This window comes from Nipponia nippon, unplaced genomic scaffold (genome assembly GCF_047370975.1).
Source record: "Nipponia nippon isolate SJK-2023a ecotype South Korea unplaced genomic scaffold, ASM4737097v1 scaffold_1, whole genome shotgun sequence".
NCBI classification, from domain to species: Eukaryota; Metazoa; Chordata; class Aves; order Pelecaniformes; family Threskiornithidae; genus Nipponia; species Nipponia nippon.
In genome coordinates, this window is record NW_028262290.1 from 148,864,485 (window position 1) to 148,885,294 (window position 20,810).

At 40.2% G+C, this 20,810-nt stretch overlaps 1 protein-coding gene across 1 annotated transcript in view; it reads left to right on the forward strand.

Annotated features, from left to right (window-relative positions):
* MYO3A (myosin IIIA) overlaps positions 1-20,810 on the forward strand; it is a 124,902-nt gene that overhangs the window by 46,500 nt on the left and 57,592 nt on the right. Inside the window, exons 6-10 of the mRNA XM_087760667.1 lie at positions 4,123-4,199; positions 5,502-5,647; positions 7,366-7,431; positions 7,840-7,995; positions 19,512-19,611. Of these exons, the coding sequence (XP_087616793.1) occupies positions 4,123-4,199; positions 5,502-5,647; positions 7,366-7,431; positions 7,840-7,995; positions 19,512-19,611 (545 nt within the window). The remainder of the gene's footprint in view (positions 1-4,122; positions 4,200-5,501; positions 5,648-7,365; positions 7,432-7,839; positions 7,996-19,511; positions 19,612-20,810) is intronic.

A 20,810-nucleotide genomic window follows, 5' to 3' on the forward strand; every position in this document is an offset into this window, starting at 1 on the left:
CTTGTGGCTCATTAGTAACATTTTCTATTAAATATCTTTATGTTTTCTATCCATGCTAAGTAAGTAAACCTGGGAGAAGCTCTCTAATCTCCCTTTACAGCCTCAGTGGGGATGCCACCATACTTGCAATATAGTTGCATGTGGTTATGCACCTGGTGCATTGTGATGTTTGCCATTTGTCCTATCGGTATGACTTTGTTTTTCCCTGTTGTCTTTTGTCATTATGGAGTATGAAGGAATCATGTGTATTATTTTTTTTAGCTTTTTGTATGCATTTCAGCTGATCTGTCTGAAATGATCCTGTCTGGATATGTACCATTACACAAATGCAACCTGAAAGAAGGAAGCAAAGAAATGAGACAGTGTCAAAGATAAGAGCAGTTACAGAGGAGTTGAGTTATGATTCCACCATTGTTGCATGGGAAGTAGCTACTTCTTTGTCTACATCTTTACAAGAATGGTGGCTTCTTCTCCAAGTCAAGCTTAGGGTGCTAAAGGAAAACCTTAAACTGTTAGGACCTGTTGCCTCCAGATCTAGTAAAAAGGTGGAGTTGAGTAATTTATCAGGGACTGCTTTCACACCACTGGACAGAGAGGCAAGGAAGGAGAGGCCACTTTTTGCAGCAAACAGCGTAGAATAGGAATGCCGAAACATCTGCCAGCAGGCTTAAGGGGAATGCAGTGTAAGATGCTGCTGCTGCTGTTTTACATCTGTTTCTCTAGGAGATTAAATTAGGAAATAATTCAAAGCATTGCAGCCTGTTTAGATCTGCAAGGTTAACCGTGTGAGCAGTTTTTGGTCCAGAGACTAGCTTGAGGAATGATCGAGTTGCAGGTTCTTAATGAAAAAAAGGTCACAAAGAGGATGCTTTGGTAGGGAAGGGGGCACTGAAGGCACAAATGAAGAAGGGTTTTGGAAGAGGTAGCCAGGGGCAGTGTGATAGCTAGATTGTAAGCCCTTAGGGTAAGGTCTGTGTTTTTATGTATGAATACAGTGGCTAGTGTGTTGGGAATGCAGTCTCCCTGCTGCGTGCCAAATGTGAATTTAGTAGAATTTGCTAGGGTTCGCCATTCCCCCATTAGCATCAACCAGTAAAATGTGCATACTTCTGTCACAGGACATAATCATAAAATGATGTTGTACAGCCTCCCAGTTTAGATCAGAACAGTGTCTGCTCAGATTGGGCACTACTATGAGACAAATCTTTCCTAATAATAGGGAGCTCATTTCTGCACTGTTTTTCTTTTATTGAGTGCTAAGGTCATAAGTAGGTGGCCTTATTTTCAATGTTATTTCAATATGCTAGTTTTTGCAATGAAAAGCTTGAATAATATTCATGGTGTAAGTCTGCTAATTTCCAGATTTAATTAGTAAACTAATGCCTGAAAAAAGCTGGGGGGGGGGGGGGGAAGCCTTTTTCCAACTGTATGCACAATGTTTTCTTTTGGGTATGGTGCATATTGGTACTATTAATGCACTTATTTATTAAGCTCTTCACTTTCATAAGATTTACAATTTGTATGCAAAAAACCAACATTTTATGATATGTTTTTTATGTTTTCTTAGGAGAATATATGACTCATTTTGCAGCAAGCAGTAGTAAAGGGGAAAGGGGAGGAGCAAGATGTTTTTGTTAGAAAATATACAAGTTAAAAAAAGCTGGTCAGCTATATGCTTGACCGGCTACTGAAATGCTGGAAGAAATGTTACTAAGTGTGGAATTACATCATCTTTCCTCTATACACAGAAAAAGCCCAAGGAAATATCATTTGTCATAAGACCTGTGCTCCATAATCTGAAATGCCACTTTACTGCTAAGAGCAAAAGGATAAAAAAACAAACAAACAAAAAGCACACAAAAAATCCGAGAGCCTAAAGAAAATACTGGTGAATAATTCCAATTAAATCAGCTTTTTAGTGAAGTAAAAAAAAAGGAGAGGAGGAAAAAATCCTTCCGTTTGTTTAATAATTACAGATCAAAGAGAAACAAAACCCAGTGCATAGACGCAGAAGACTGTGCACATTAATGTTCCTTTTATATTTTGCTCCTTATCTCCACAGAAAGTTATGATTATTTATAAAATCTGACACTGGAATAATAAAAATTCTGTTAGCGCCTTGTTTTGCCTGCAGATCTGAGTCCCGGTTCCTCTTCCAAGACTACAAAAAAGAGCTTAGCACAGGGGACTCCCACAACACGTAGAAAGGGAGAGAGGAGAGTAGCCTCCTCTCCCTCCAAAACCGAGGATCACGTAATGATGTCTGTTTGCATCGCTACAACAGTGACAGACCCGTGGTGATGCGTGCTTACTCCTTGCTTTCTGAATGACGTGTTTTGCTGAGGGCTCGAAACAGCCACAGACTCTGTGAGCCGGAAGCTGGACCTCAGACAACTCCTTGGGGCAGCAGAAACAAAGCCCCTGCTTAGCTGAGCTGAAGCAGGATTGATGGACTTTGTGCTAAGACTCACATTGTCCTGCTTTCCGTGGTGCAAACACTGCGTATTGGACTTTCTGTAGGCACGGAGAGAGAAAGAGATGCAACTTTCTCAGGCCTGGAGCAGACTAGAGGGAGACAGCCACAAAAGCAATGGTTGTGTTTGTCTCAAAGGAACAGGCAAGATCTTTCTTGCTGCCTTGTTTTCAGCAGTTATATACATTTCTGTGATGGACAAATGCAGATATTTTGTGAATCAGAGCTGAACACATAGCTTTAGAGTGAAAAAACAGATCAAGCCCTCTATGGTTTCTTGACTACCAGTGAAAAAAACCAAAACAATCAAATTCTATCTAGACAGAAGTGTAGTTAGTATTTCCACTGGGCAGTTAATGTGAACTGCTCCTCTTACGAACCATCTGCATGGTTTTCAGGAAGATAAGGTCAAGTGTGTTCAAACCAGACAGTACGGAGTTAAAACTGGCCAGTGGTGCTCACTGGAGCTTCGTGTATTTCAGAATAATGAAATGGCACTCACAGAGAGAAAATTAGTCTTTTTACTGTTTTAAAGAGAAAGCAGATGTATGTATGAAGGCAAAATAAGTGAGCTTCAGTGTTAATCAGACTGAGGTTGGAACAAGAGCAGAACACAGCACCTTTCTTGCCATCCGTGATATCGGCACTTCAGAATATGCCTCTGGTGGACCTCACAGTTGGCTATGACTCATAAATCCATGATAGTTCAGGACTTGCTAGCGAACGGGCTGTTTTTGTCCATGTGTGAACCTCACAGTTGATTGCGACTTATAAATCCATAATAGTTCAGGACATGCTAGCTGAGGGGCTGTTTTTCTCCATGTGTTGTACACTTTCCTTTGCATACACTAGAGATATTTCCAACCAATACACCCTTGTTTTGTAAGGAAGGAAATTGGTGGCAGGCTGGTCAGAAGTGTGTGCAGCCCACTCGAATTCCTAATATTTCAGTGTCTTTTAATTAAAAACGGTAAGGAATCTTTAGACTTCAGAGTTCACTTTCCAGCTCTTGGCCTGAAATAGTTAATTCCTTAAACTACAGTTCATGTTACAAAGCTGCTTTGCAGGCATTTGATGTTGCTTTGAGAATGCGCTTTGAGCATGGAGAGACTTCTGGTTTTGTAAGAATTTTTGAGGTTTCACTGTTTTGTTGTTTCTTTTTTATGGCAGAGCAGCTAAGAGATGAGGATAAGTAACTTTTTCAGTGTTCAACCTGAAATATGTAAATAATGAAACAGAGGTCTGGTGTCAGTACTGAGCATTAAAAGAAAAAAAGAATTTGTGGAAGGTATAGTACTTTTTTTTTCTTCCCTAAAGAAGTACTTTACCGCTCTCCTAAGATAGGATACAGAAAAACTGTAATTAGCCAGTCAAAATATATGGAGTCAGATTACTAATGAAATGCTCATTTGGGACTAAATCCTGATCCTACTGAAGTCACTGGAAACAAAGGATGCGGAGAACCTCAGCTAAAGTGCTGAGTACCTTTGAGGACTGGGCCTCTCTTTCAACAGAACTGGAAAGATACATTTGAGATTCGCCTGCAGAGGAAGTCATAGCATGACAAGACGCGGATGGCACCATTCAGAAGGTCTGTCTTGGATGGAAATAGCAGTTGCTCTGATTATAGCTTCCCTTCATTCTTTCAGGTGTGTCTGCTCAGCTGACCAGCACTCGTCTCCGTCGGAACACCTCCGTGGGCACCCCGTTCTGGATGGCTCCAGAGGTTAGATTCACGTTTCAAAATATTTTGTCACTGGTGTTTGAGCTGCCACATTCTGTATTTCTGCTCTTTCTTTGTCTTTCGTCCTGACCACTGGACCTTTCACCACATGAAATAGCAATGACCTTTAAAAAAGTGTTTTAAACCTTTTTTCTTACATGTTTGCAAGGATTAAGTTACAGTGGGGTTTATTTTTGAAATTACAAGGTTAGAGCCAGAGAACAAGACGTTAAATTGCTTACTAAAATGTTAAAGAGGAGAGAGTACTACCATTGATCCTTTCCAGTCTTCCAAGCTCTGAAACTGTAGGTACCTAATCTCCCCATGGATGGAAGGAGCCCAGGGTGGTACTGTGATACATTATAGCTTTTATTTTTGGATTTCTACACCTGGAAAGGTTCTAATTCTATATATCCATAGCTGACAGCAAGAAATGGAAGAGGTTATTCTGAATAAATAAGATGTACTATGTATCTTTGGAGATTTTTCCAGCCTGAAATGGAAGCATATAAAGATACATTTTAAGTGGAGGCAGGAAAAATATTTTGTTATAAATAAGCCTATGTACTTAGACTACTTGTGTACACACAAACACATGCATATATATCTATTTATAGCACATAAAACTACTCTGTTTATGCACACATTTTTATAAACATACTCTGTTTATACACATTGGTCTAGCCATGTAGCTAACGGGATACACATGGGTATAGACCTGTAGCTAATGGGATGAAAAATTCTAGATTCAGCCGGTATTGTGGATGAGCTGAAATGTATATGAAATTAAATATATTTGTTGTAATCCAGTGGCAAAAACATTGTCGAGAAATTAGCTTGATCTTGAAATCGGCCGATTTGGCTGAATAAGGACCCAGTAGGAGACAGTGAATTCAGCTTCTGCTTTCCTGCTTATTTCACTTTATAGAGAGAGCAGTTTAGCTCCAGTGGTTATTTTGTAGGAATAACCCACAGAAAAGAGACTAGGGTTGCTGAGTTTCCTTCTACTTCCCTCAGCTATGGGATGCAGTTTACCACCTTCAGCTGAGAAAGCCAAAGATTTGCACCCTTTTGTCAGATTAGGGAACATGTGGCCACAGAACCTGGTGTTCAGACACACCTGCTTTCTCCAGTTTAAGCATTGGTTATTTCCAGCAACAGGATGCTTTAACTTGCTGAACGTGTGCAAGTCTGTTTATTTCACCCAGTATCTCCATCCTGTAAGAGATTCCCCTATCTTTGGGTATACTCTTAAATTTGGACATTTGACCATCCAATGACCATCCCAGTCTTTTACTCCAACAGGTGATTGCCTGTGAGCAGCAGCTAGATAGCTCCTATGATGCCAGATGTGATGCATGGTCACTGGGTATTACTGCAATAGAGTTGGGAGATGGAGATCCACCCCTTGCTGATTTGCACCCTATGAGGGCACTCTTCAAAATACCAAGGTAATATCTTGATGTGTTTATTTCTTGCCAGGTTAGACTGAACTTTTTAATTAATTGTTACTTTCTTCAAACTTAGACTGTTTAAGTATGTGCAGTTTCTTCATATTATTTATACTAGGAAGAGGTTAGAAATTGTCCAGCTGTATTTTCTCCCCTCTCTGCTTCAGCCATGTGTGCACATTGAAAAGTTCAGAACTGATTGTGGCGACATTTGAGAAGAAGCCATAAGGCCTTCTCCTGAGTAGACTGCTGCCCAATATACATGAGCATAGGACTCACCTGAGTCCTGTAGAGACTCAACAGAGTCACCTGAGTCTCTGTTACAGAGAATGACTTATGATAGAAATACAGAGTCTGAGTATGCCACTGTGGTGAACAGGCCCCGTACCTGTCCTCAAGAGTTGTCCTATGTCCTTTGAAGAAAAAGTATTGTTCCACCACTCACACGCATTTAGGCTGCTACCTTTCGTTAGCTTGTGCTGGTCCTGGCAGTTCCAGTGCTGCTATCCTTGGCCAGAGCAAACAGCAACTTCTTTCACATTTGCTTTGAAGCTGGAGATAAAAGTAACCAAAGTGCCACTTGCAGCATTTCAAAGAACATCAATCACAAAGTCTGTAGGGGATGATCATACAGCAGTTTGTGGATTTCACTCTAACAGATGAAGTAGTACCACAACAGTTGAGACCACATAGTATACCTGAGTGCTTCAAGTCCTTTTCAGCCAAGTCATCCAAATTAGATTAAATTACCTTCACGTTTAAGAAATCTTGGCTGACTTGGCACTGAAGCAAAGCATTAATGCTCTTCTCACCTTTACTTGCTATGGGAAAAGCAGTTGCAAACTGCTGTGGTCAGTAATTTCAGCTAGGCCTTCAAGAAAAAAATCTGGCTTATACCCTTACAAATACTGGTCACCTACCCTTTCTGCCCTGGAGCAAATAAAAGATCAATACCCTTGTATTTCACTAAGTGAAACCTAAAAGTGGTAGAGTAAACATTAAGCAGCACTTAAACAAAAGCAGTTATAATGATTAATCAAAAATAGACAGAAGAGTCACCTCATCTATAGGTGATTCCTTTTGTCTTCCTGACTACGTTCAGTGAAAATGGCACCTCTGTTTCAACGGAAGAAGACTGTTAAAACAATTTGAACCAAATTAACACCTAGAATAAACAGCTCTAACTCAACAGAAAAGAAAGAAAGAAAGAATTTACATAGACCTGTATTTAGTCCTTCACTTGACTTCTGATTATCTTCTGATGAATGAGAAATAGTTAATAAAGAGCTAGTTCCTTCTGAGACTTTGATCAGCAAGTTGATTAATTCAGTCCTTCTGGGAAAACTTAAAATAGAATTTATTTTTAAAAATACTCTTAAGAAAGTACATTATTTCAGGCTTGAAAAGAGAAACTTGCCATTACAAGTGAATAGTGATTAATGGGTTGTTAGTTTCATTTCCGTTTATCGATTTGATTGAAAAAATTGTAGTGATTCTTAGCTATGCTTGGTAGATCATCTCCATGCTATTTCTCCTTGTTAGTTATGTAAAGCAGGAGCAGCAGTGAGGCATTGTATCATCTACCCATGCTCCCTTTACCAGTGGAAATCAATATCTTTTTTCAGTGGCCTTCTAAAACTCATTACTCAGCCTGCCTTCACACATTGTTTTTGTCAAGTGAGTAGCTTATTAACTTATCATCACACTGACCTTTGCAGGAATCCTCCTCCAACACTACAGCAGCCTGAACTGTGGTCACCTGAATTCAATGACTTCATTAACAAGTGAGTAGCAACTGAGACCACTGTAGCTGAATATAGAATGTGTGTAAATGTCATGTGTAAAATATCTTTGTATTCCCTGTGGAAATCTGTTGCTACTAACATTTTTCCTTAAAAATCTAGTTTGTAAATCCAGTTTGACTTCAAAGTGAGGCTCCAGATTTAAAACATGAAATAACGTTTTAACACCCTTGATATTTCTGGTTTTCTTAATTTAAAGAATATTTAGTTTTTAAATGCAGTAATTTAACTTCTTGGCCTCATCAATCCTGCGAAATCTTACAGTTTTCAGTACAGAGCTGTTGTGATTAAGATGGATGTATTTATTATGAATGAATGAATGAACTACAGACAAGCATTTCAAAACTTAACAGTGATCCCTCAATGATCATGCTTTTTCTGCCAGCACAGGTGCTTGACTAAAGATTATGAGAAGCGTCCAACAGTATCTAATCTTTTGCAGCATGATTTTATTAAGCAAATTGAAGGAAAAGAAAACGTGCTACAAAGGCAACTCATGGAATTTATTGATGTTCATCAACAAATGGGAGTCACTGAAAAGGCAAGGTAAAAGTAGCTAAAAAGTAGACCAATTGGGACAATTTTGATACTTTCACTGTTTCAGAATAGCTAGCACTCAAAGATTCACCTCTTATAACTTTAGCTGGCCAAAAAATAGGGAGCTTTGTCTTTGGGGTACACTATAGAGCCAATGCAAAGAGAAGGGCATCATGATTCAGGCAATCTTTGGAAGTGCCTCCCCTTTCTCCTGTGTCTCAAGATGCAGATTAGGATCCCAGTTTTCAGAAAGCTACAGTTAGGTGAAATTAATGTTTGGCATTTTCTTACATTTGCATTATCAGCTAATGTGTAGTTTAAGCAAGTATGCTAAAAGTAACTAGTCAGGTTCCTGCAAGAATTGGATGCTACCGACTGAAAGAACCGATTGTGGTACCAGACCTTGTTTTGCAAACTTCAAATCTTATGTCCTATTGAATAGATACTTTCTTTCTTCCACTAGTATTTAGTAGTATTGATTCTGCATAAATCACTTAGCAGCTGATGGGTTTTATTTAAAACAACTGAAAATGGCTTGGCTCAATTTTACAATTTAAAAAAATCCTGCTGAAGTAATGTATCAGATGTGAAATGTAGTAGAAGATTAGTATTGCTGTACTATTGGTGCAGCTTCTCCTGTGCTTCAAGGTAAATGATGACAATTTTTTTTTTTTAATGGAACATAATGCCAAAATGTCTTTTAAATTTTATCATCTGTATGGGAAAAGCTTATTAAAATCTGCCACATTTCTTTCACACATATTTATAGTAACAATATATACAGCAGTGTTCAGTTCTGATCTTGGAGAATTTTCTGTTTACTCTACCCTTGGAATATAATAATAAAAAATATAGTTCCAAATAATTTGTGATTTTCAAGTTTTCTTGGATTTTGTGTAAGTGAATGTGGGATGAGTAGTAGTTTCTCTTTTCTGGCATTTCAGTAAAAACCTATGCAGTTGGCTTAAATTTAAGCCTCAGACTGGATTTGTATGTTCTGTGTGGTGCAGACTGGCCATTTGCTTAATCCAGAAAGATTCTGGAATTAAAATAAGCTTATTGGATGTCAGCGCTGAGCACTAAAACAGCAACGTACTCCAGGCCTTAAAAAGTATTTGTTTGTAAAACGCAGGGAAACAATATGTGGTAAAATAAGTCCAAAACACTAAATTATATTAATTTAAATCCTGATAACGCTTGTAACACTGGTCCTTTCAAAGCCTAAATATTTTTTGAAAATCAAGCTTCTAAGTCAATTAAGTATCATGAGCTTTTTTACCCATTCTATAGAAGTCATATGTTTGTTTTCTATCGAGTCCTATTCTTTTTTTCAAAATCCTTTCATTTTTTCATGTAAATGCTGCATAAAGCAAATTACGTGAACTTTCTTCTCCTATACAATACAAACATAAAGAAAGTGGTCCAATTTGCATGTGCATAAAGCAGTCGAATGGCACAGGAACAAGACAATTATTGGCACTTTCTCCATCCTGTTTAGACTGTGTTTTATTAACTGATCGCTCTTCATATGAAGCAGAGTTTAAGGGAATGTGTTACTATGTGATGAAGTTACCTATGCTTTTACAGTTGATCAAGTGTAATTTCTACATAAATGCTCCCAAAGGAAGATGGATTTTCTCTCTGAAAATAATAATAATTTATTATCTGAATCTGTGCCACAAAAATTACTTCTTTGACTAAGGGTGTGATTTAAATGGCACGGTTAAACTAGTAGCTTGGTGTGCGGTGTCCGTATTTCAGTTTAGCAGTCTAAAATACTAACAAGTAGGCTGATACTAGTTTAAATCTCATTTGCATTGATTTAACCAAATCTTTTCAAGCCTGAGATCAGTGAAGGTAGTATGAAAGACTGCAAGTAAAAATTACATTCTACAGTCACTGTACCTATAATCACTTCAACTTTAACGTGTTTATTGCCTACGTTTGCTGGAAGATTGTCTTTCATAGCAGTGAATGCATAAAAAAGTTAGCCTTCTGCTGAAAACAGTAAGAATACCCATCTTAATATCTCTTGCTATCTCTGTACAAGCAAGAAAAGCAGTCATTATTTTCCAGTAGCTGAAAGCGTAGTGTAGTATGTACATCATTTCACTTTAGAAGAAATTAGAATTCCAGGCCTGTAAAGGATGTTACTACAGAATGGCATTTGGTTTTTCTTCTGTTGAATGATAAAAAGATTCTACAAATATCTTTGAATTCAGTAGTCATACTTTTTAAACAGTCTTTAAATACTAATCATATGTATCTTCTGACCTTCAATCAGCACAGAGCAAATGGTGTCAACAGAAGTCTGTACAGAAGTAACATGTAAATCTGATTCAGAGTCAAGACAGGCTGTGTAGTGACAAGTCACCTGGAAGAGTCTCATCTTAAAATCTCCTGTCTTTCTTTTCTTGATTATCCTGTTCTGGGATTGTTTGGACACTGGTGTGTTAGGCCCCTACTGTGGAATTCCTGAACTTTCACCAGTTGCTGGCAACTTTCCTTGTAAAGCTCCCTCCTGATCTCCAGCTCACACTCTCTCAGTCATAATTTGAAGGCATAGTTCTCCTGCTTGTTGGCACTGGGAGGCAAGTAGTTTAAGGGAGTAAAGAACCGTTCCTTCCACCGAGGGGAAAAATCCTCATACCTGTGTCATTTTGTATAAATGGGCATGCCATATACACTGAAGAAATTTGGTAATGTTGACTTAAAGCTGAAGGTTAAGGAATTCAGTTATTTTCTCAGTATGTGTTTCCTCTCTTCAAATTACACTTTATTAATAAAAAATTTGTATTTCAAAAGAAAAAAGTAAAATGCCTGGAAGTTAATAGCTGAGGTCCGGCCACTGAGTCTTCCTGTGTGGACTATTCCTGTTTTCACTCAAAATCAAATCACCTTCTTTGTCCAGCATGCTGAGGTGTAATTTGGCTCTGCCTGCCTTCTGCAGTGGTAGTCTGTTGTGGTTGTGATCCTTTCTTGTTGTTTGCTGAATATACAGTTGCTATAGCTCAGAAATAAGAGACTATGTTAGGTTATGTCACATTCTCTGAGGTTTTTGCAGAAGGCCAGATCCTCAGATCCAGTCTTTGTGCACCATGCCTGCTCAGGGACGGTGTGTGATCTCTAGGCGTAGAGTGGAGCCATTCTACAGTCACCGTTGGCACTGTTGTTCCTGACTTATTTTCTAACACTGACGAGTCACTAAGTCATTAGTGCGTTGCACTGGGCCCTCTGAACCTTCCCATTATTGTTACTGTTCTAGTGAAGAGGAGCCTAGTTTTAGATCATTGTGCTGCATCCTTTCCAAACGCCTAGCAAGAGGAACAGAGCCCACCAACCTCCTGAGTAACCAGAGAAATCTCAACTTACACTGATAAAACTTTTAAACAGCAATATGCCATAGATCTGCTCCAGACTTAATGAAGGAGACAGAAGATTGTGCTGGTTTTTAAGTAGCCTCTGAGCAGAATCTTGTAACTCTAACATGTCCTGTGTTACTCAAGGCTCAAAAGGCATGAATACTAGCAATGACCTTCATTACAAATTCCACTTTTTGACTTTGAGCAAACGCAATGCATTTTTCTCTAAAGTCATGACTCCTTTGTGCTAAAAAAACCTGTTTGCAATTCAACCTTTCCTAGCTCAGATCTCAGGTTGAAGAAATTACGATGGGAAGAGCATGAGAAAATGTTCCTTGATAGGTTAATATTTTCCCATAGCATCTTGACTGAAATGTCTCAAAAATCTGCTTTTTGGAATTATGAAGTAAGCTATGGGAGATAAGTTCATGTTGGGGAGGAGGTGTAGCAGGCAAAGTTGCATACTAAGTGTATTTAATTTGTGGCTTTGGTGTTTAGCATTTGGGTTGTCACTGAACTGTGAATTCCTGGTGAGTGGAGTCACTTTCAGGACAAGGGCCTTGGCCTCCTGCAGGAGTTGGCCTTTATCATGGCTGTGGCAAGAAAAGCCTGTTTCATTGTGCAGCTTCGTAAGGTGGTATTTGCCTCTTTGCAGAGGGGTTCATGACTCGTAATCATCTTGATACTTCTTTTCCCTCAGTCTTTTCAAACTGATGAACTTTCAACTAGTAGAAAAAATTCTGTTACATCCTAGTAATATGATCTTGAGGTTTTATACAAATAAACTTCATCCCATATCTGTTACTCCAGTCCTCAGGACCACCTAGCTCTGTAGTATCTCAATTCTTTTCTGTGTTGATAGTGACACGAAAAGCATGATAATGGAATTTATTGCACAATCTTTAATGAAAATGCGACAAATTCTCTAATGAAGAAACAATCTCACTTGAGCCTGATTATTCACCTTTGAACACTGCTTAAGTTTCCCCTCATTTTTAGCCAATCCCACAATCTGGTACTTACATTCTTCTAAGTCATATTATAGCTGTTAAAATTTATAATTAGTGATGAAAATAACTATTAGAAATGAGTGCTGCATCATATACCCAACAACTGTTCTAAAAATACACTTCTTGCTAGGCCAAATGAGGGAAAAAAACTGCATTGTAAAGAGTTTTACTTTGCAACAGAAATAGCTGTCTTTGAAATGGCCTTCAGAACTGTCGCATCTACACCTGACAGTCAGGCTTGTAAGCCTTTCATCTTGAGTTGTTTGGCTGTCTTAATCTTGTCTGCTTTTACAATAATCTCTGCAGAAATACGTGATGATTAGTACAATGTGTATTTCCTGGGAATTATGACTCATTCCAGAATGAGCTGCATATGTGAGGGATATTCACTGCACCTAGATTTCAGCAACTGACTCTGGTCCCCAGGTTAAGAGACTCATCTTTATATGCCCTCTAAATAAATATGGGAAAGAGGCCTATTCTACTGCAGAGTGATTCAGAGCAAGGGCTTTTGGGTCAGCTGATCTACTCTCCTAAGAGTTTGTCCTTCTGTATTGGCCATGGAGGGACAGCACTGATATCCAGTGACAGGGTGCTAAACAGTTGCTCTATTTAACTATTTGAAAAGTTCAGGGAGGTAAGTTCATAGAAGTTCATGTATAATATACACAAAGGTGGTTGTCAGTTTATTCACCCCTATTAAAAGCAGGGAGTACCATGTAGTTTCCTTCCATGACTTTCCCTGATTGCGCAGACTTGTGTCACTTATTTTCTGGGTGTTCTCTCTCTCTATCTCTCTGACTCATCCTGCCAGTTGAAATCAGCTGATAGCAATCCTTCTAGCTCAACTCTGCAGGGCAGACTGTAGCGGAGAGTAGGAGATCACCAGACTAGCTTGACAAAGGCAGTATGAGGAGCAGAGTAGGATAGCTCACACAGAGCCCAGTGCTGCCTTGGTCAAGGTCTCCAGATGAAATCTATAGCAGAGTAGGGGCTTCAACCTGAGACTTTGGAGTTCCAGACTAATTCTTGAGCACTTCAAGCCACTTGAAGTACTTCCTCTCCTGTAACTCAGTGTGAGCTTTGTTGTACCAACAGGGAACATGTATTCCTGCATTGAGGACACTCCTATGTAGGATGGCTATGCTGCAAACTGCTCGCAGGTTGCAGAAGCAATAAAGAATTTCTGGCAACACAGGCCTTAGAACAAGCAGATCTCCCATCCCATATGCTTCTAGCTAATACACATCTCTGTAGCAGAATAAGAATACAGTTCCAGTCTCCTTCCATACGATACAATGGGCAACAGCAATGCCTGAACAAAGAACAGTTTACCTCCTGAAGCAAAATGGGAGGAAAGTTCCTCCTGCATTCAGGATTCCCTGGGAGGAATGCTCTGCAACTTCTGCTTTACTGTCGTGTCAGTCCACTTGCTCAGCAACTCATTTCTCCTGAAGGTGGGATACCTCACCAGGCATCGCTTACTTTTGGAATTTCCCCTTCATCTTCTCAGTATGGTTCTCACGTAGAACATGGGCCTGGTGCATGAGCACAATAAAGAACTAATCCCAAAGAGTCCTTTTAGAGATCTCTTATTTGCTCAGTTAAGAACACATAGTTTTCCCTGAAATTTGTCAGAGGCTACAGCCATTTCGTGAACCTGTTATGAAGGACCAGTAATCTGCAGGGCCATTCAGGGCATGCAGTTTTTTTTCAGGGCATGGTAAACCAGCGCAGACTTTGGCAAACAGATTTTGCAGACCAGGACATGACCCAACTGGCTGGACATGAGCGACCTCTGAATCAAAAGCCCTGTAGCTCTTCTGGGCAGCACTCTGCTCTCAGCAACGTTGCATAAGCTCGAGCACAGCTCCCTGAGACTGCAGCCAGTGCTGTGCAATCATTTAAACATAGAGGGAGCACAGGTTTGTCTGCAAATCATCGTGCAGATGCAGCTGGAGTCTATCAATGCACTTTTCTAAACTCAGGGACAGATTTTGCATAGATATAAGACTATAGTTTTATTTAAGCATATTTTGCCAGATAGATCTGTTGAAGACAAAATTTTGATTTTAAGTGTGAATGAATATTGCTCTGTGCAGCCTCCAGAGAAACAGAATCCCCAGCAGTGACAGATCCTGTATAGGTTTCTCTGTGTTGCTTCTTTTCCGTTTGTCACTTTTAATGCTATTTGTAACTGCTGGGAGGTGTACAGCTGTTCCCACCTTCACCTTACAGAAAACTTGATTATTTTTAGTTTCTTCTTTACACCCAGACTAAGGCCAGCCCTTTTCCTGTCACTTCTTAGTCTGTACATGATTCTCCAACCAGTTTAGGCAGAGACTTCAACAGGGCGTCATGAGTCACACTTCCATTTTCATGGTATTTTTGGAACTATCAGAAATCTTTTAAATACATTCTGACGATTTGAAGAAGAGAAAGCTGCAGTTGCCTCATTTTGATTTAACTGAATCTTGAAAAATAAGCAGGGGGGTGTGAAGGAGGATGCAAGAAACAATGCTGCCTTGACTCATTTTCTTGTCCATACTGGGTTGATGTTTCTGGCCTTTAGCTGCTTGAATTGCTTGTCGAGGATGGCTGTAAGATCTCATGCCTCCAACAAATAATTTCTGAACAGAACAGAGAAACACGGTTATTTCAGTTCACAATGTCTATGTGCATGACGATAATGAATTTTCAGCATTGATGTCAACAGCACTGATGTGGGGGTTTTTAAGTGGTTGGAGTTTTAGCAAGTGAAGCAGTATAACTGCCCTTGAGGGGTCTGTGCCCTTTGACAGCAAAGCAGAAAAATATTGTGTTCTGCAAATCTGCCGCTCTGCTGTACTCTTGAGAATGGAGAATATAATCTGGTTCAACAAGCACTAGTGTTCTCATAATGTCAGCTGAAGAGGATTACAGGAGAATCAATTTTATGTAATTAAACTTCCCTGGCATAAATAGAGATTGCTCCTTAAAAGAAAAAAAATAGAAAAACAAAAGTGTCCACGACTGGAGCATCACCCTCCCTTCCTGCAAGGCAGTTGTTAACTTCATACGTTAAATGAAAAATGGTAATTGAAACAAATTTGGGGAAATATTACTCTCACTGATATGCAGTAACATTTTTTTAAAAATGTGTATTCAATGCGTAACAATTCCACCAGAAATGGAAAGCATAACTTGACAGATGTCTTGTTTTGGGTCTTCCTTCAGCAATGGAAAAAACAGAACAGCAGAGCTTGACACAGTCCTGCAGTTCGCACATCTTTCCCTCGTGTGTGTTGATAGGTCTTTCTCAAAGTCATACTGATACTAGATGCATCCTCTGGACACAAAATGACCTTCATGCAGGAACAAAGGAGAAATTGTTTCAACTGCCCAAATTTAAATTTTGAACTGAAACTGTTAAAAAGAGGTATAGATAGGAGCATGGGTTATAGAGGGGAGAGATTTCTATTGAGGGGGTAGGATTTTGTTTGCACTTCTGGCTTTGAATGCAGTAATATCCTTCAGCTGGTAAATGCATATTAAGCAGCAGCAGACTATGCGAGGCTGAAGAGTTAATTTAAATCTTAATGTTACCACATTGTTTTTAATACAACCTGGGTGTACAAACAACCAAAAATTGTCTCACAGTGTTATTGCAAGGACAGTACTACCAGGACAGCTCTTATGGTACAAATGGGTTCCAAACGAAAGGGAAGAAGAGGTCAGACCTAGGAGAGGTGTGATTGCTTTACGCCAGACCCATCTCTTTTGATGCTTCCTGCTTGTGTTCCTGTATGTTTTCCACTTCAACATATTTAAATACATACCAACTTACAGACCAGTTATGGATTTATTGCAGCAAAAGCTGCCTTTCTTTCCCCACACAGACATGCACTCCTGTACCTCTTTTTGTCTATTTGCACTGCTCATGTTGGAATAGGCCCATGCATTGCATGTTCTGTGCTGCATAGCAGTAGTAAGGGTCTGATACTGTGCTGTGTAGTATTCATGTTGCTTTTCACCTCTATGTAATTCCTCCTCACCATCATCCTTATAACTGTATCTACAAGCAGTCTTTTTTGGCCTGTAGTAAATAGTGAAGGAAAGAAAACATTTGGAAGTGGGTTGCTTTCCCATGCAGCCCCAGAGTCCTAATGACAATTCAGGAGTAGTCTGCAAAATATCAAGGTGTAAAGCTGGCAAGACTTGTTCCCTCTCTTCTATCAAGGCAGTGTAGATTCTGTTGATCCATACTGTTCATTGTGCTTCCTGGTCACCTAGCCTCCGCACTGGGTATTGGGCTGTGATATTGGCACAGAGACCGTGAAACTATGCTGGCTCTTGCAATGAAGTCTTACATGTTTGTGCCTTGATATTAAGGTTACACAATTAGTCAGCTGTGGTGGGTGTAAAACTCCTGCCTTTGCACAATGGACAATGGAAAGACTCCAGTGGTAGCTGGCACCTGCTGAAGGGAGGAAGAAACTGCTCCATTACTGGCACCTGGGTGAGGACAGGCCATTCTGTCACCCTCAGGGAACAATCATTAGAGACAAGAGAAACTGAAAGAAGTACTAGATGAAGTGCACTCATGCCTGCTCTTCCATCATCCAGATCTTGATTGCACTCACAGTTTGGGAGGTCCTCATTTGCCCATTTCTTCCAGCCCCTTTTCAGTCCTGGCAATCAGTAATTAATGCTAAGTGAGTGCCTGCTTGACTTTCTGCACCTGCATCCCACATCAGTGCACAGCCTGCGTGACCTGAAGTAGCACCCATGAAGTATGTGATGTTCGTGGAACGGGTACAGCCCATTAAACTCTGCAGTAAATCCTACTGTGGGAGTTCAGAAATCTCTTAGCTTGCCCCGTCATTCTAACTTTCCATTTTGGTGCAGCTGCTCCCTTTTTCCTGTTCTCTGTTCACTGTATGTTAAAGTTCTTGCTTGGGTGGACACCTGTCTGCAAGAAGTGCTGGAAGGAGAATCTGGGGAACTACAGGGCTGTCGGTCTGACCTTGGTGCTGAGGAAGGTTATGGAGCAGATCATCCTGAGTGCCATCATGTGGCACGTACAGGACAACCAGGGGATCAGCCCCAGTCAGCAGGGGTTTATGAAAGGGAGGTCCTGCTTCACTAACCTGATCTCCATCTATGACAAGGTGACCCGATTAGTGGATGAGGGAAAGGCTGTGGATGTTGTCTACCTGGATTTTAGTAAAACCTTTGACACCATTTCCCACAGCATTCTCCTGGAGAAACTGGCTGCTCATGGCTTGGACAGGCATACTCTTCTCTGGGTCAAAAACTGGCTGGGTGGCTGGGCCCAAAGAGTTGTGGTAAATGGAGTTAAATCCAGTTGGCAACTGGTCACAAGTGGTGTTCCCCAGGGCTCAGTATTGGGGACAGTTCTGTTCAATATCTTTATCAAAGATCTGGATGAGGGGATCGAGTGCACCCTCAGTAAGTTAGCAGATGACACCAAGTTGGATGGGACTGTTGATCTGCTGGAGGGTAGGAAGGCCCTACAGAGGGATCTGGCCAGGCTGGATCGATGGGCCAAGGCCAATTGTATGAGGTTCAACAAGGCTCAGTGCCGGGTCCTGCACTTGAGTCACAACAACTCCATGCAACACTGCAGGCTTGGGGACGAGTGGCTGGAGAGCTGCCTGGTGGAATAGGACCTGGGGGTGTTGGTCGACAGCCGGCTGAACATGAGCCAGCAGTGTGCTCAGGTGGCCAAGAAGGCCAATAGCATCCTGGCTTGTATCAGAAATAGTGTGGGCCCCTCACTACAAGGACATTGAGGTGCTGGAGCGTGTCCAAAGAAGGGCAACAAAGCTGGTGAAGGGTCTAGAGCACAAGTCTTATGAGGAGCGGCTGAGGGAACTGGGGTTGTTTAGCCTGGAGAAGAGGAGGCTGAGGGGAGACCTTATTGCTCTCTACAACTACCTGAAAGGAGGTGGTGGCGAGGTGGGGGACAGTCTCTTTTCCCAAGTAACAAGTGGTAGGACAAGAGGAAATGGCCTCAAGTTGTGCCAGGGGAGGTTTAGATTGGATATTAGGAAAAATTTCTTTACCAAAAGAGTTGTCAAGCACTGGAACAGGGTGCCCAGGGCAGTGGTTGAGTCCCCATCCCTGGAGGTATTTAAAAGATGTGTAGATGTGGTGGTTAGGGACGTGGTTTAGTGGTGGACTTGGCAGTGTTAGATTAACGGTTGGACTTGATGATCTTAAAGGTCTTTTCCAACCTAAGCGATTCTATGATTCCGTGATTCTCATGTGAATTGTAAACCTTGCGTTTTCTGCTGCTTTTGCTCTGTTTAGCAATGCCTTTACTCTTGGATAGAGAATGATCCAAGTCTCTGGGAATTTTCTTCCTAATTTATAAGACTGCATAAATTTTTCTTTGGTTTGATTAAAAGAGAAAAGGAATTTCACTTTAAGACAAACATAATTGAAGTTTAACCCTGATAAGAAAAAGATTTGTAATTTTGTTTCCTTATTTTGTATAATGTTTTTTTCTGTAGAGTCCAAGAAAATTCTTGGCCAGGATGTATTTCACATACCTCAGTGGTTCTGTAGCACTTTGCTCTACAGTGTGGCCATCTCAGCCAGGCTTTAGAGCATTGTCATTACTAAGCTAGAAATGCTTCCATCCTGAATGCTTTGTCTGCATCATCCTTGCCGTCCTATTTCATCATACACCCCGGTTTTGTTCTATCCATAATTTTTATCTGGGTAATTTTTCTTTTTGCAGGTAGGTGCCAGAGTTTGACCGTTTATACATCTTTATAAATATGCTTTTTTTATATATATATATATGCTTTATATATATGCTTTATAAATATATTCCTTTTTTCCCTGTACTGCATAGATCCAGTCTTGCAGCTGATGTAGGGGTGTGATTAAGCAGGGATCTGTACTGCGAAAAAGTTCTTCGTGGTGTCAGTTGTGGGATCAAACCATAGATGTTGAGTTGTCAAGTAAAGGTGTGCTGCACTAAGAAGTTATATCCTGTCCTGTTATTCAAGCATTTGTGTGTTTGAATTCAGAACAATGGAAAGCTGGAATATTTTGGCTGAATTGCCTTCAAGATGGTTATAGATGCAAGATCTGCTCTGTGTTTCCTTACATCAGGAAACTGCATGTCTTTCTTTTCTAGATTTGAACGTATTCATACAAAGAAAGGGAACTACAGTAAGTCACTAGTTTCAAACCAGGAAGAGGTAGATGATTTAGCAACCTTGGAGGTACTGGATGAGGTAAGAACCTCCTTTTTCACATTTTCCTGAAGAGGGGTAATCACATATTAAAACATAATGGTGTGCTGTTGATTTTCAAGTTCAACTATATTGTCACAATTCAATTGTGTAAGTGTACAATGGTGTTTTACGAGTTTATGCCAAATATTTTAGATGAGATTTGCTGTGTCAGGAATGGTTCCAACTCAAAGCTAAAACACATTCTGCAGTTACAGCCTTCAACCGAGCAGTATTGTAGCACTATTTGCTTAACAGGATTTATATCGCTGGATTTTATTACAGCTAAATATCTAGTTTGCAATGATGTGTTAACCTGAAATTAGTCCAGGTCCAAGAACAAGCACCTTCTCCCCTGTTGCTTGGACACTGAGAGCTGTCTTAAACTGGCTTACCATACACTCCTAGGCTGGGTTCTCACTGTCTTTGGTGTGAAGATGCATTGACATCAATTTATGTCAGCTGAGGCTCCGACCTGTCAATGCCTTCTGGTGAACTTTTGACAAAAATTACTGATACAAATCTCACTGGTCTGTCAAAGTTTGAAAATGAGTCTACTAGGAGCAGGGGAACATGCATAAGGGAGGAGGGAAGTCTGTTGTGTTTGTGCTTTAAGCTTCAAAATCAGAAAGAAGAATCAGGCCACAGCACATTATCTGCAGGTCTTAGAGGCCATCAGTGGTTGTAAACAAACTCATTCTTCCTCTAGCGGGCTATGCATAGACTATAATTCACATTCTCTTATCTGTAAAACTTCTCTGGTATATTGTGTCTTCGTCAGTCCAGAATACTCAGTGTGACTCTTGAGCTGGTAAACTACATAATGCTAACAGCCCACAGAACATCTTCCATCATCCAAGAGCTTGGTTTAGTAGCTTATTGTTTAGTTAATACTAATTGAGCTAATCCAGACTTCATCTACTGCACAAAGCTCAGATTTAAGCATTTTTTAAACATTGGGAATAGCCATATGCTAGCAAGACTGGTTTTTATCTTTTGCCATGAAGCATATAAACAACCTGAGCTAAAGAGAAGATACACAAGAAACAGACGAGATGGAAGTATATCTCATCTCCTCAGAGGTGGAGCATTCTCAGGAAAGTCCTCAGGAAGCCTCCATCTAAAGGCATCCTTTGACTATGTGATATTTTACTAAATCCAATCCAGTTTAAAACTTCTTTCACATATGAACGGCAGCTTCT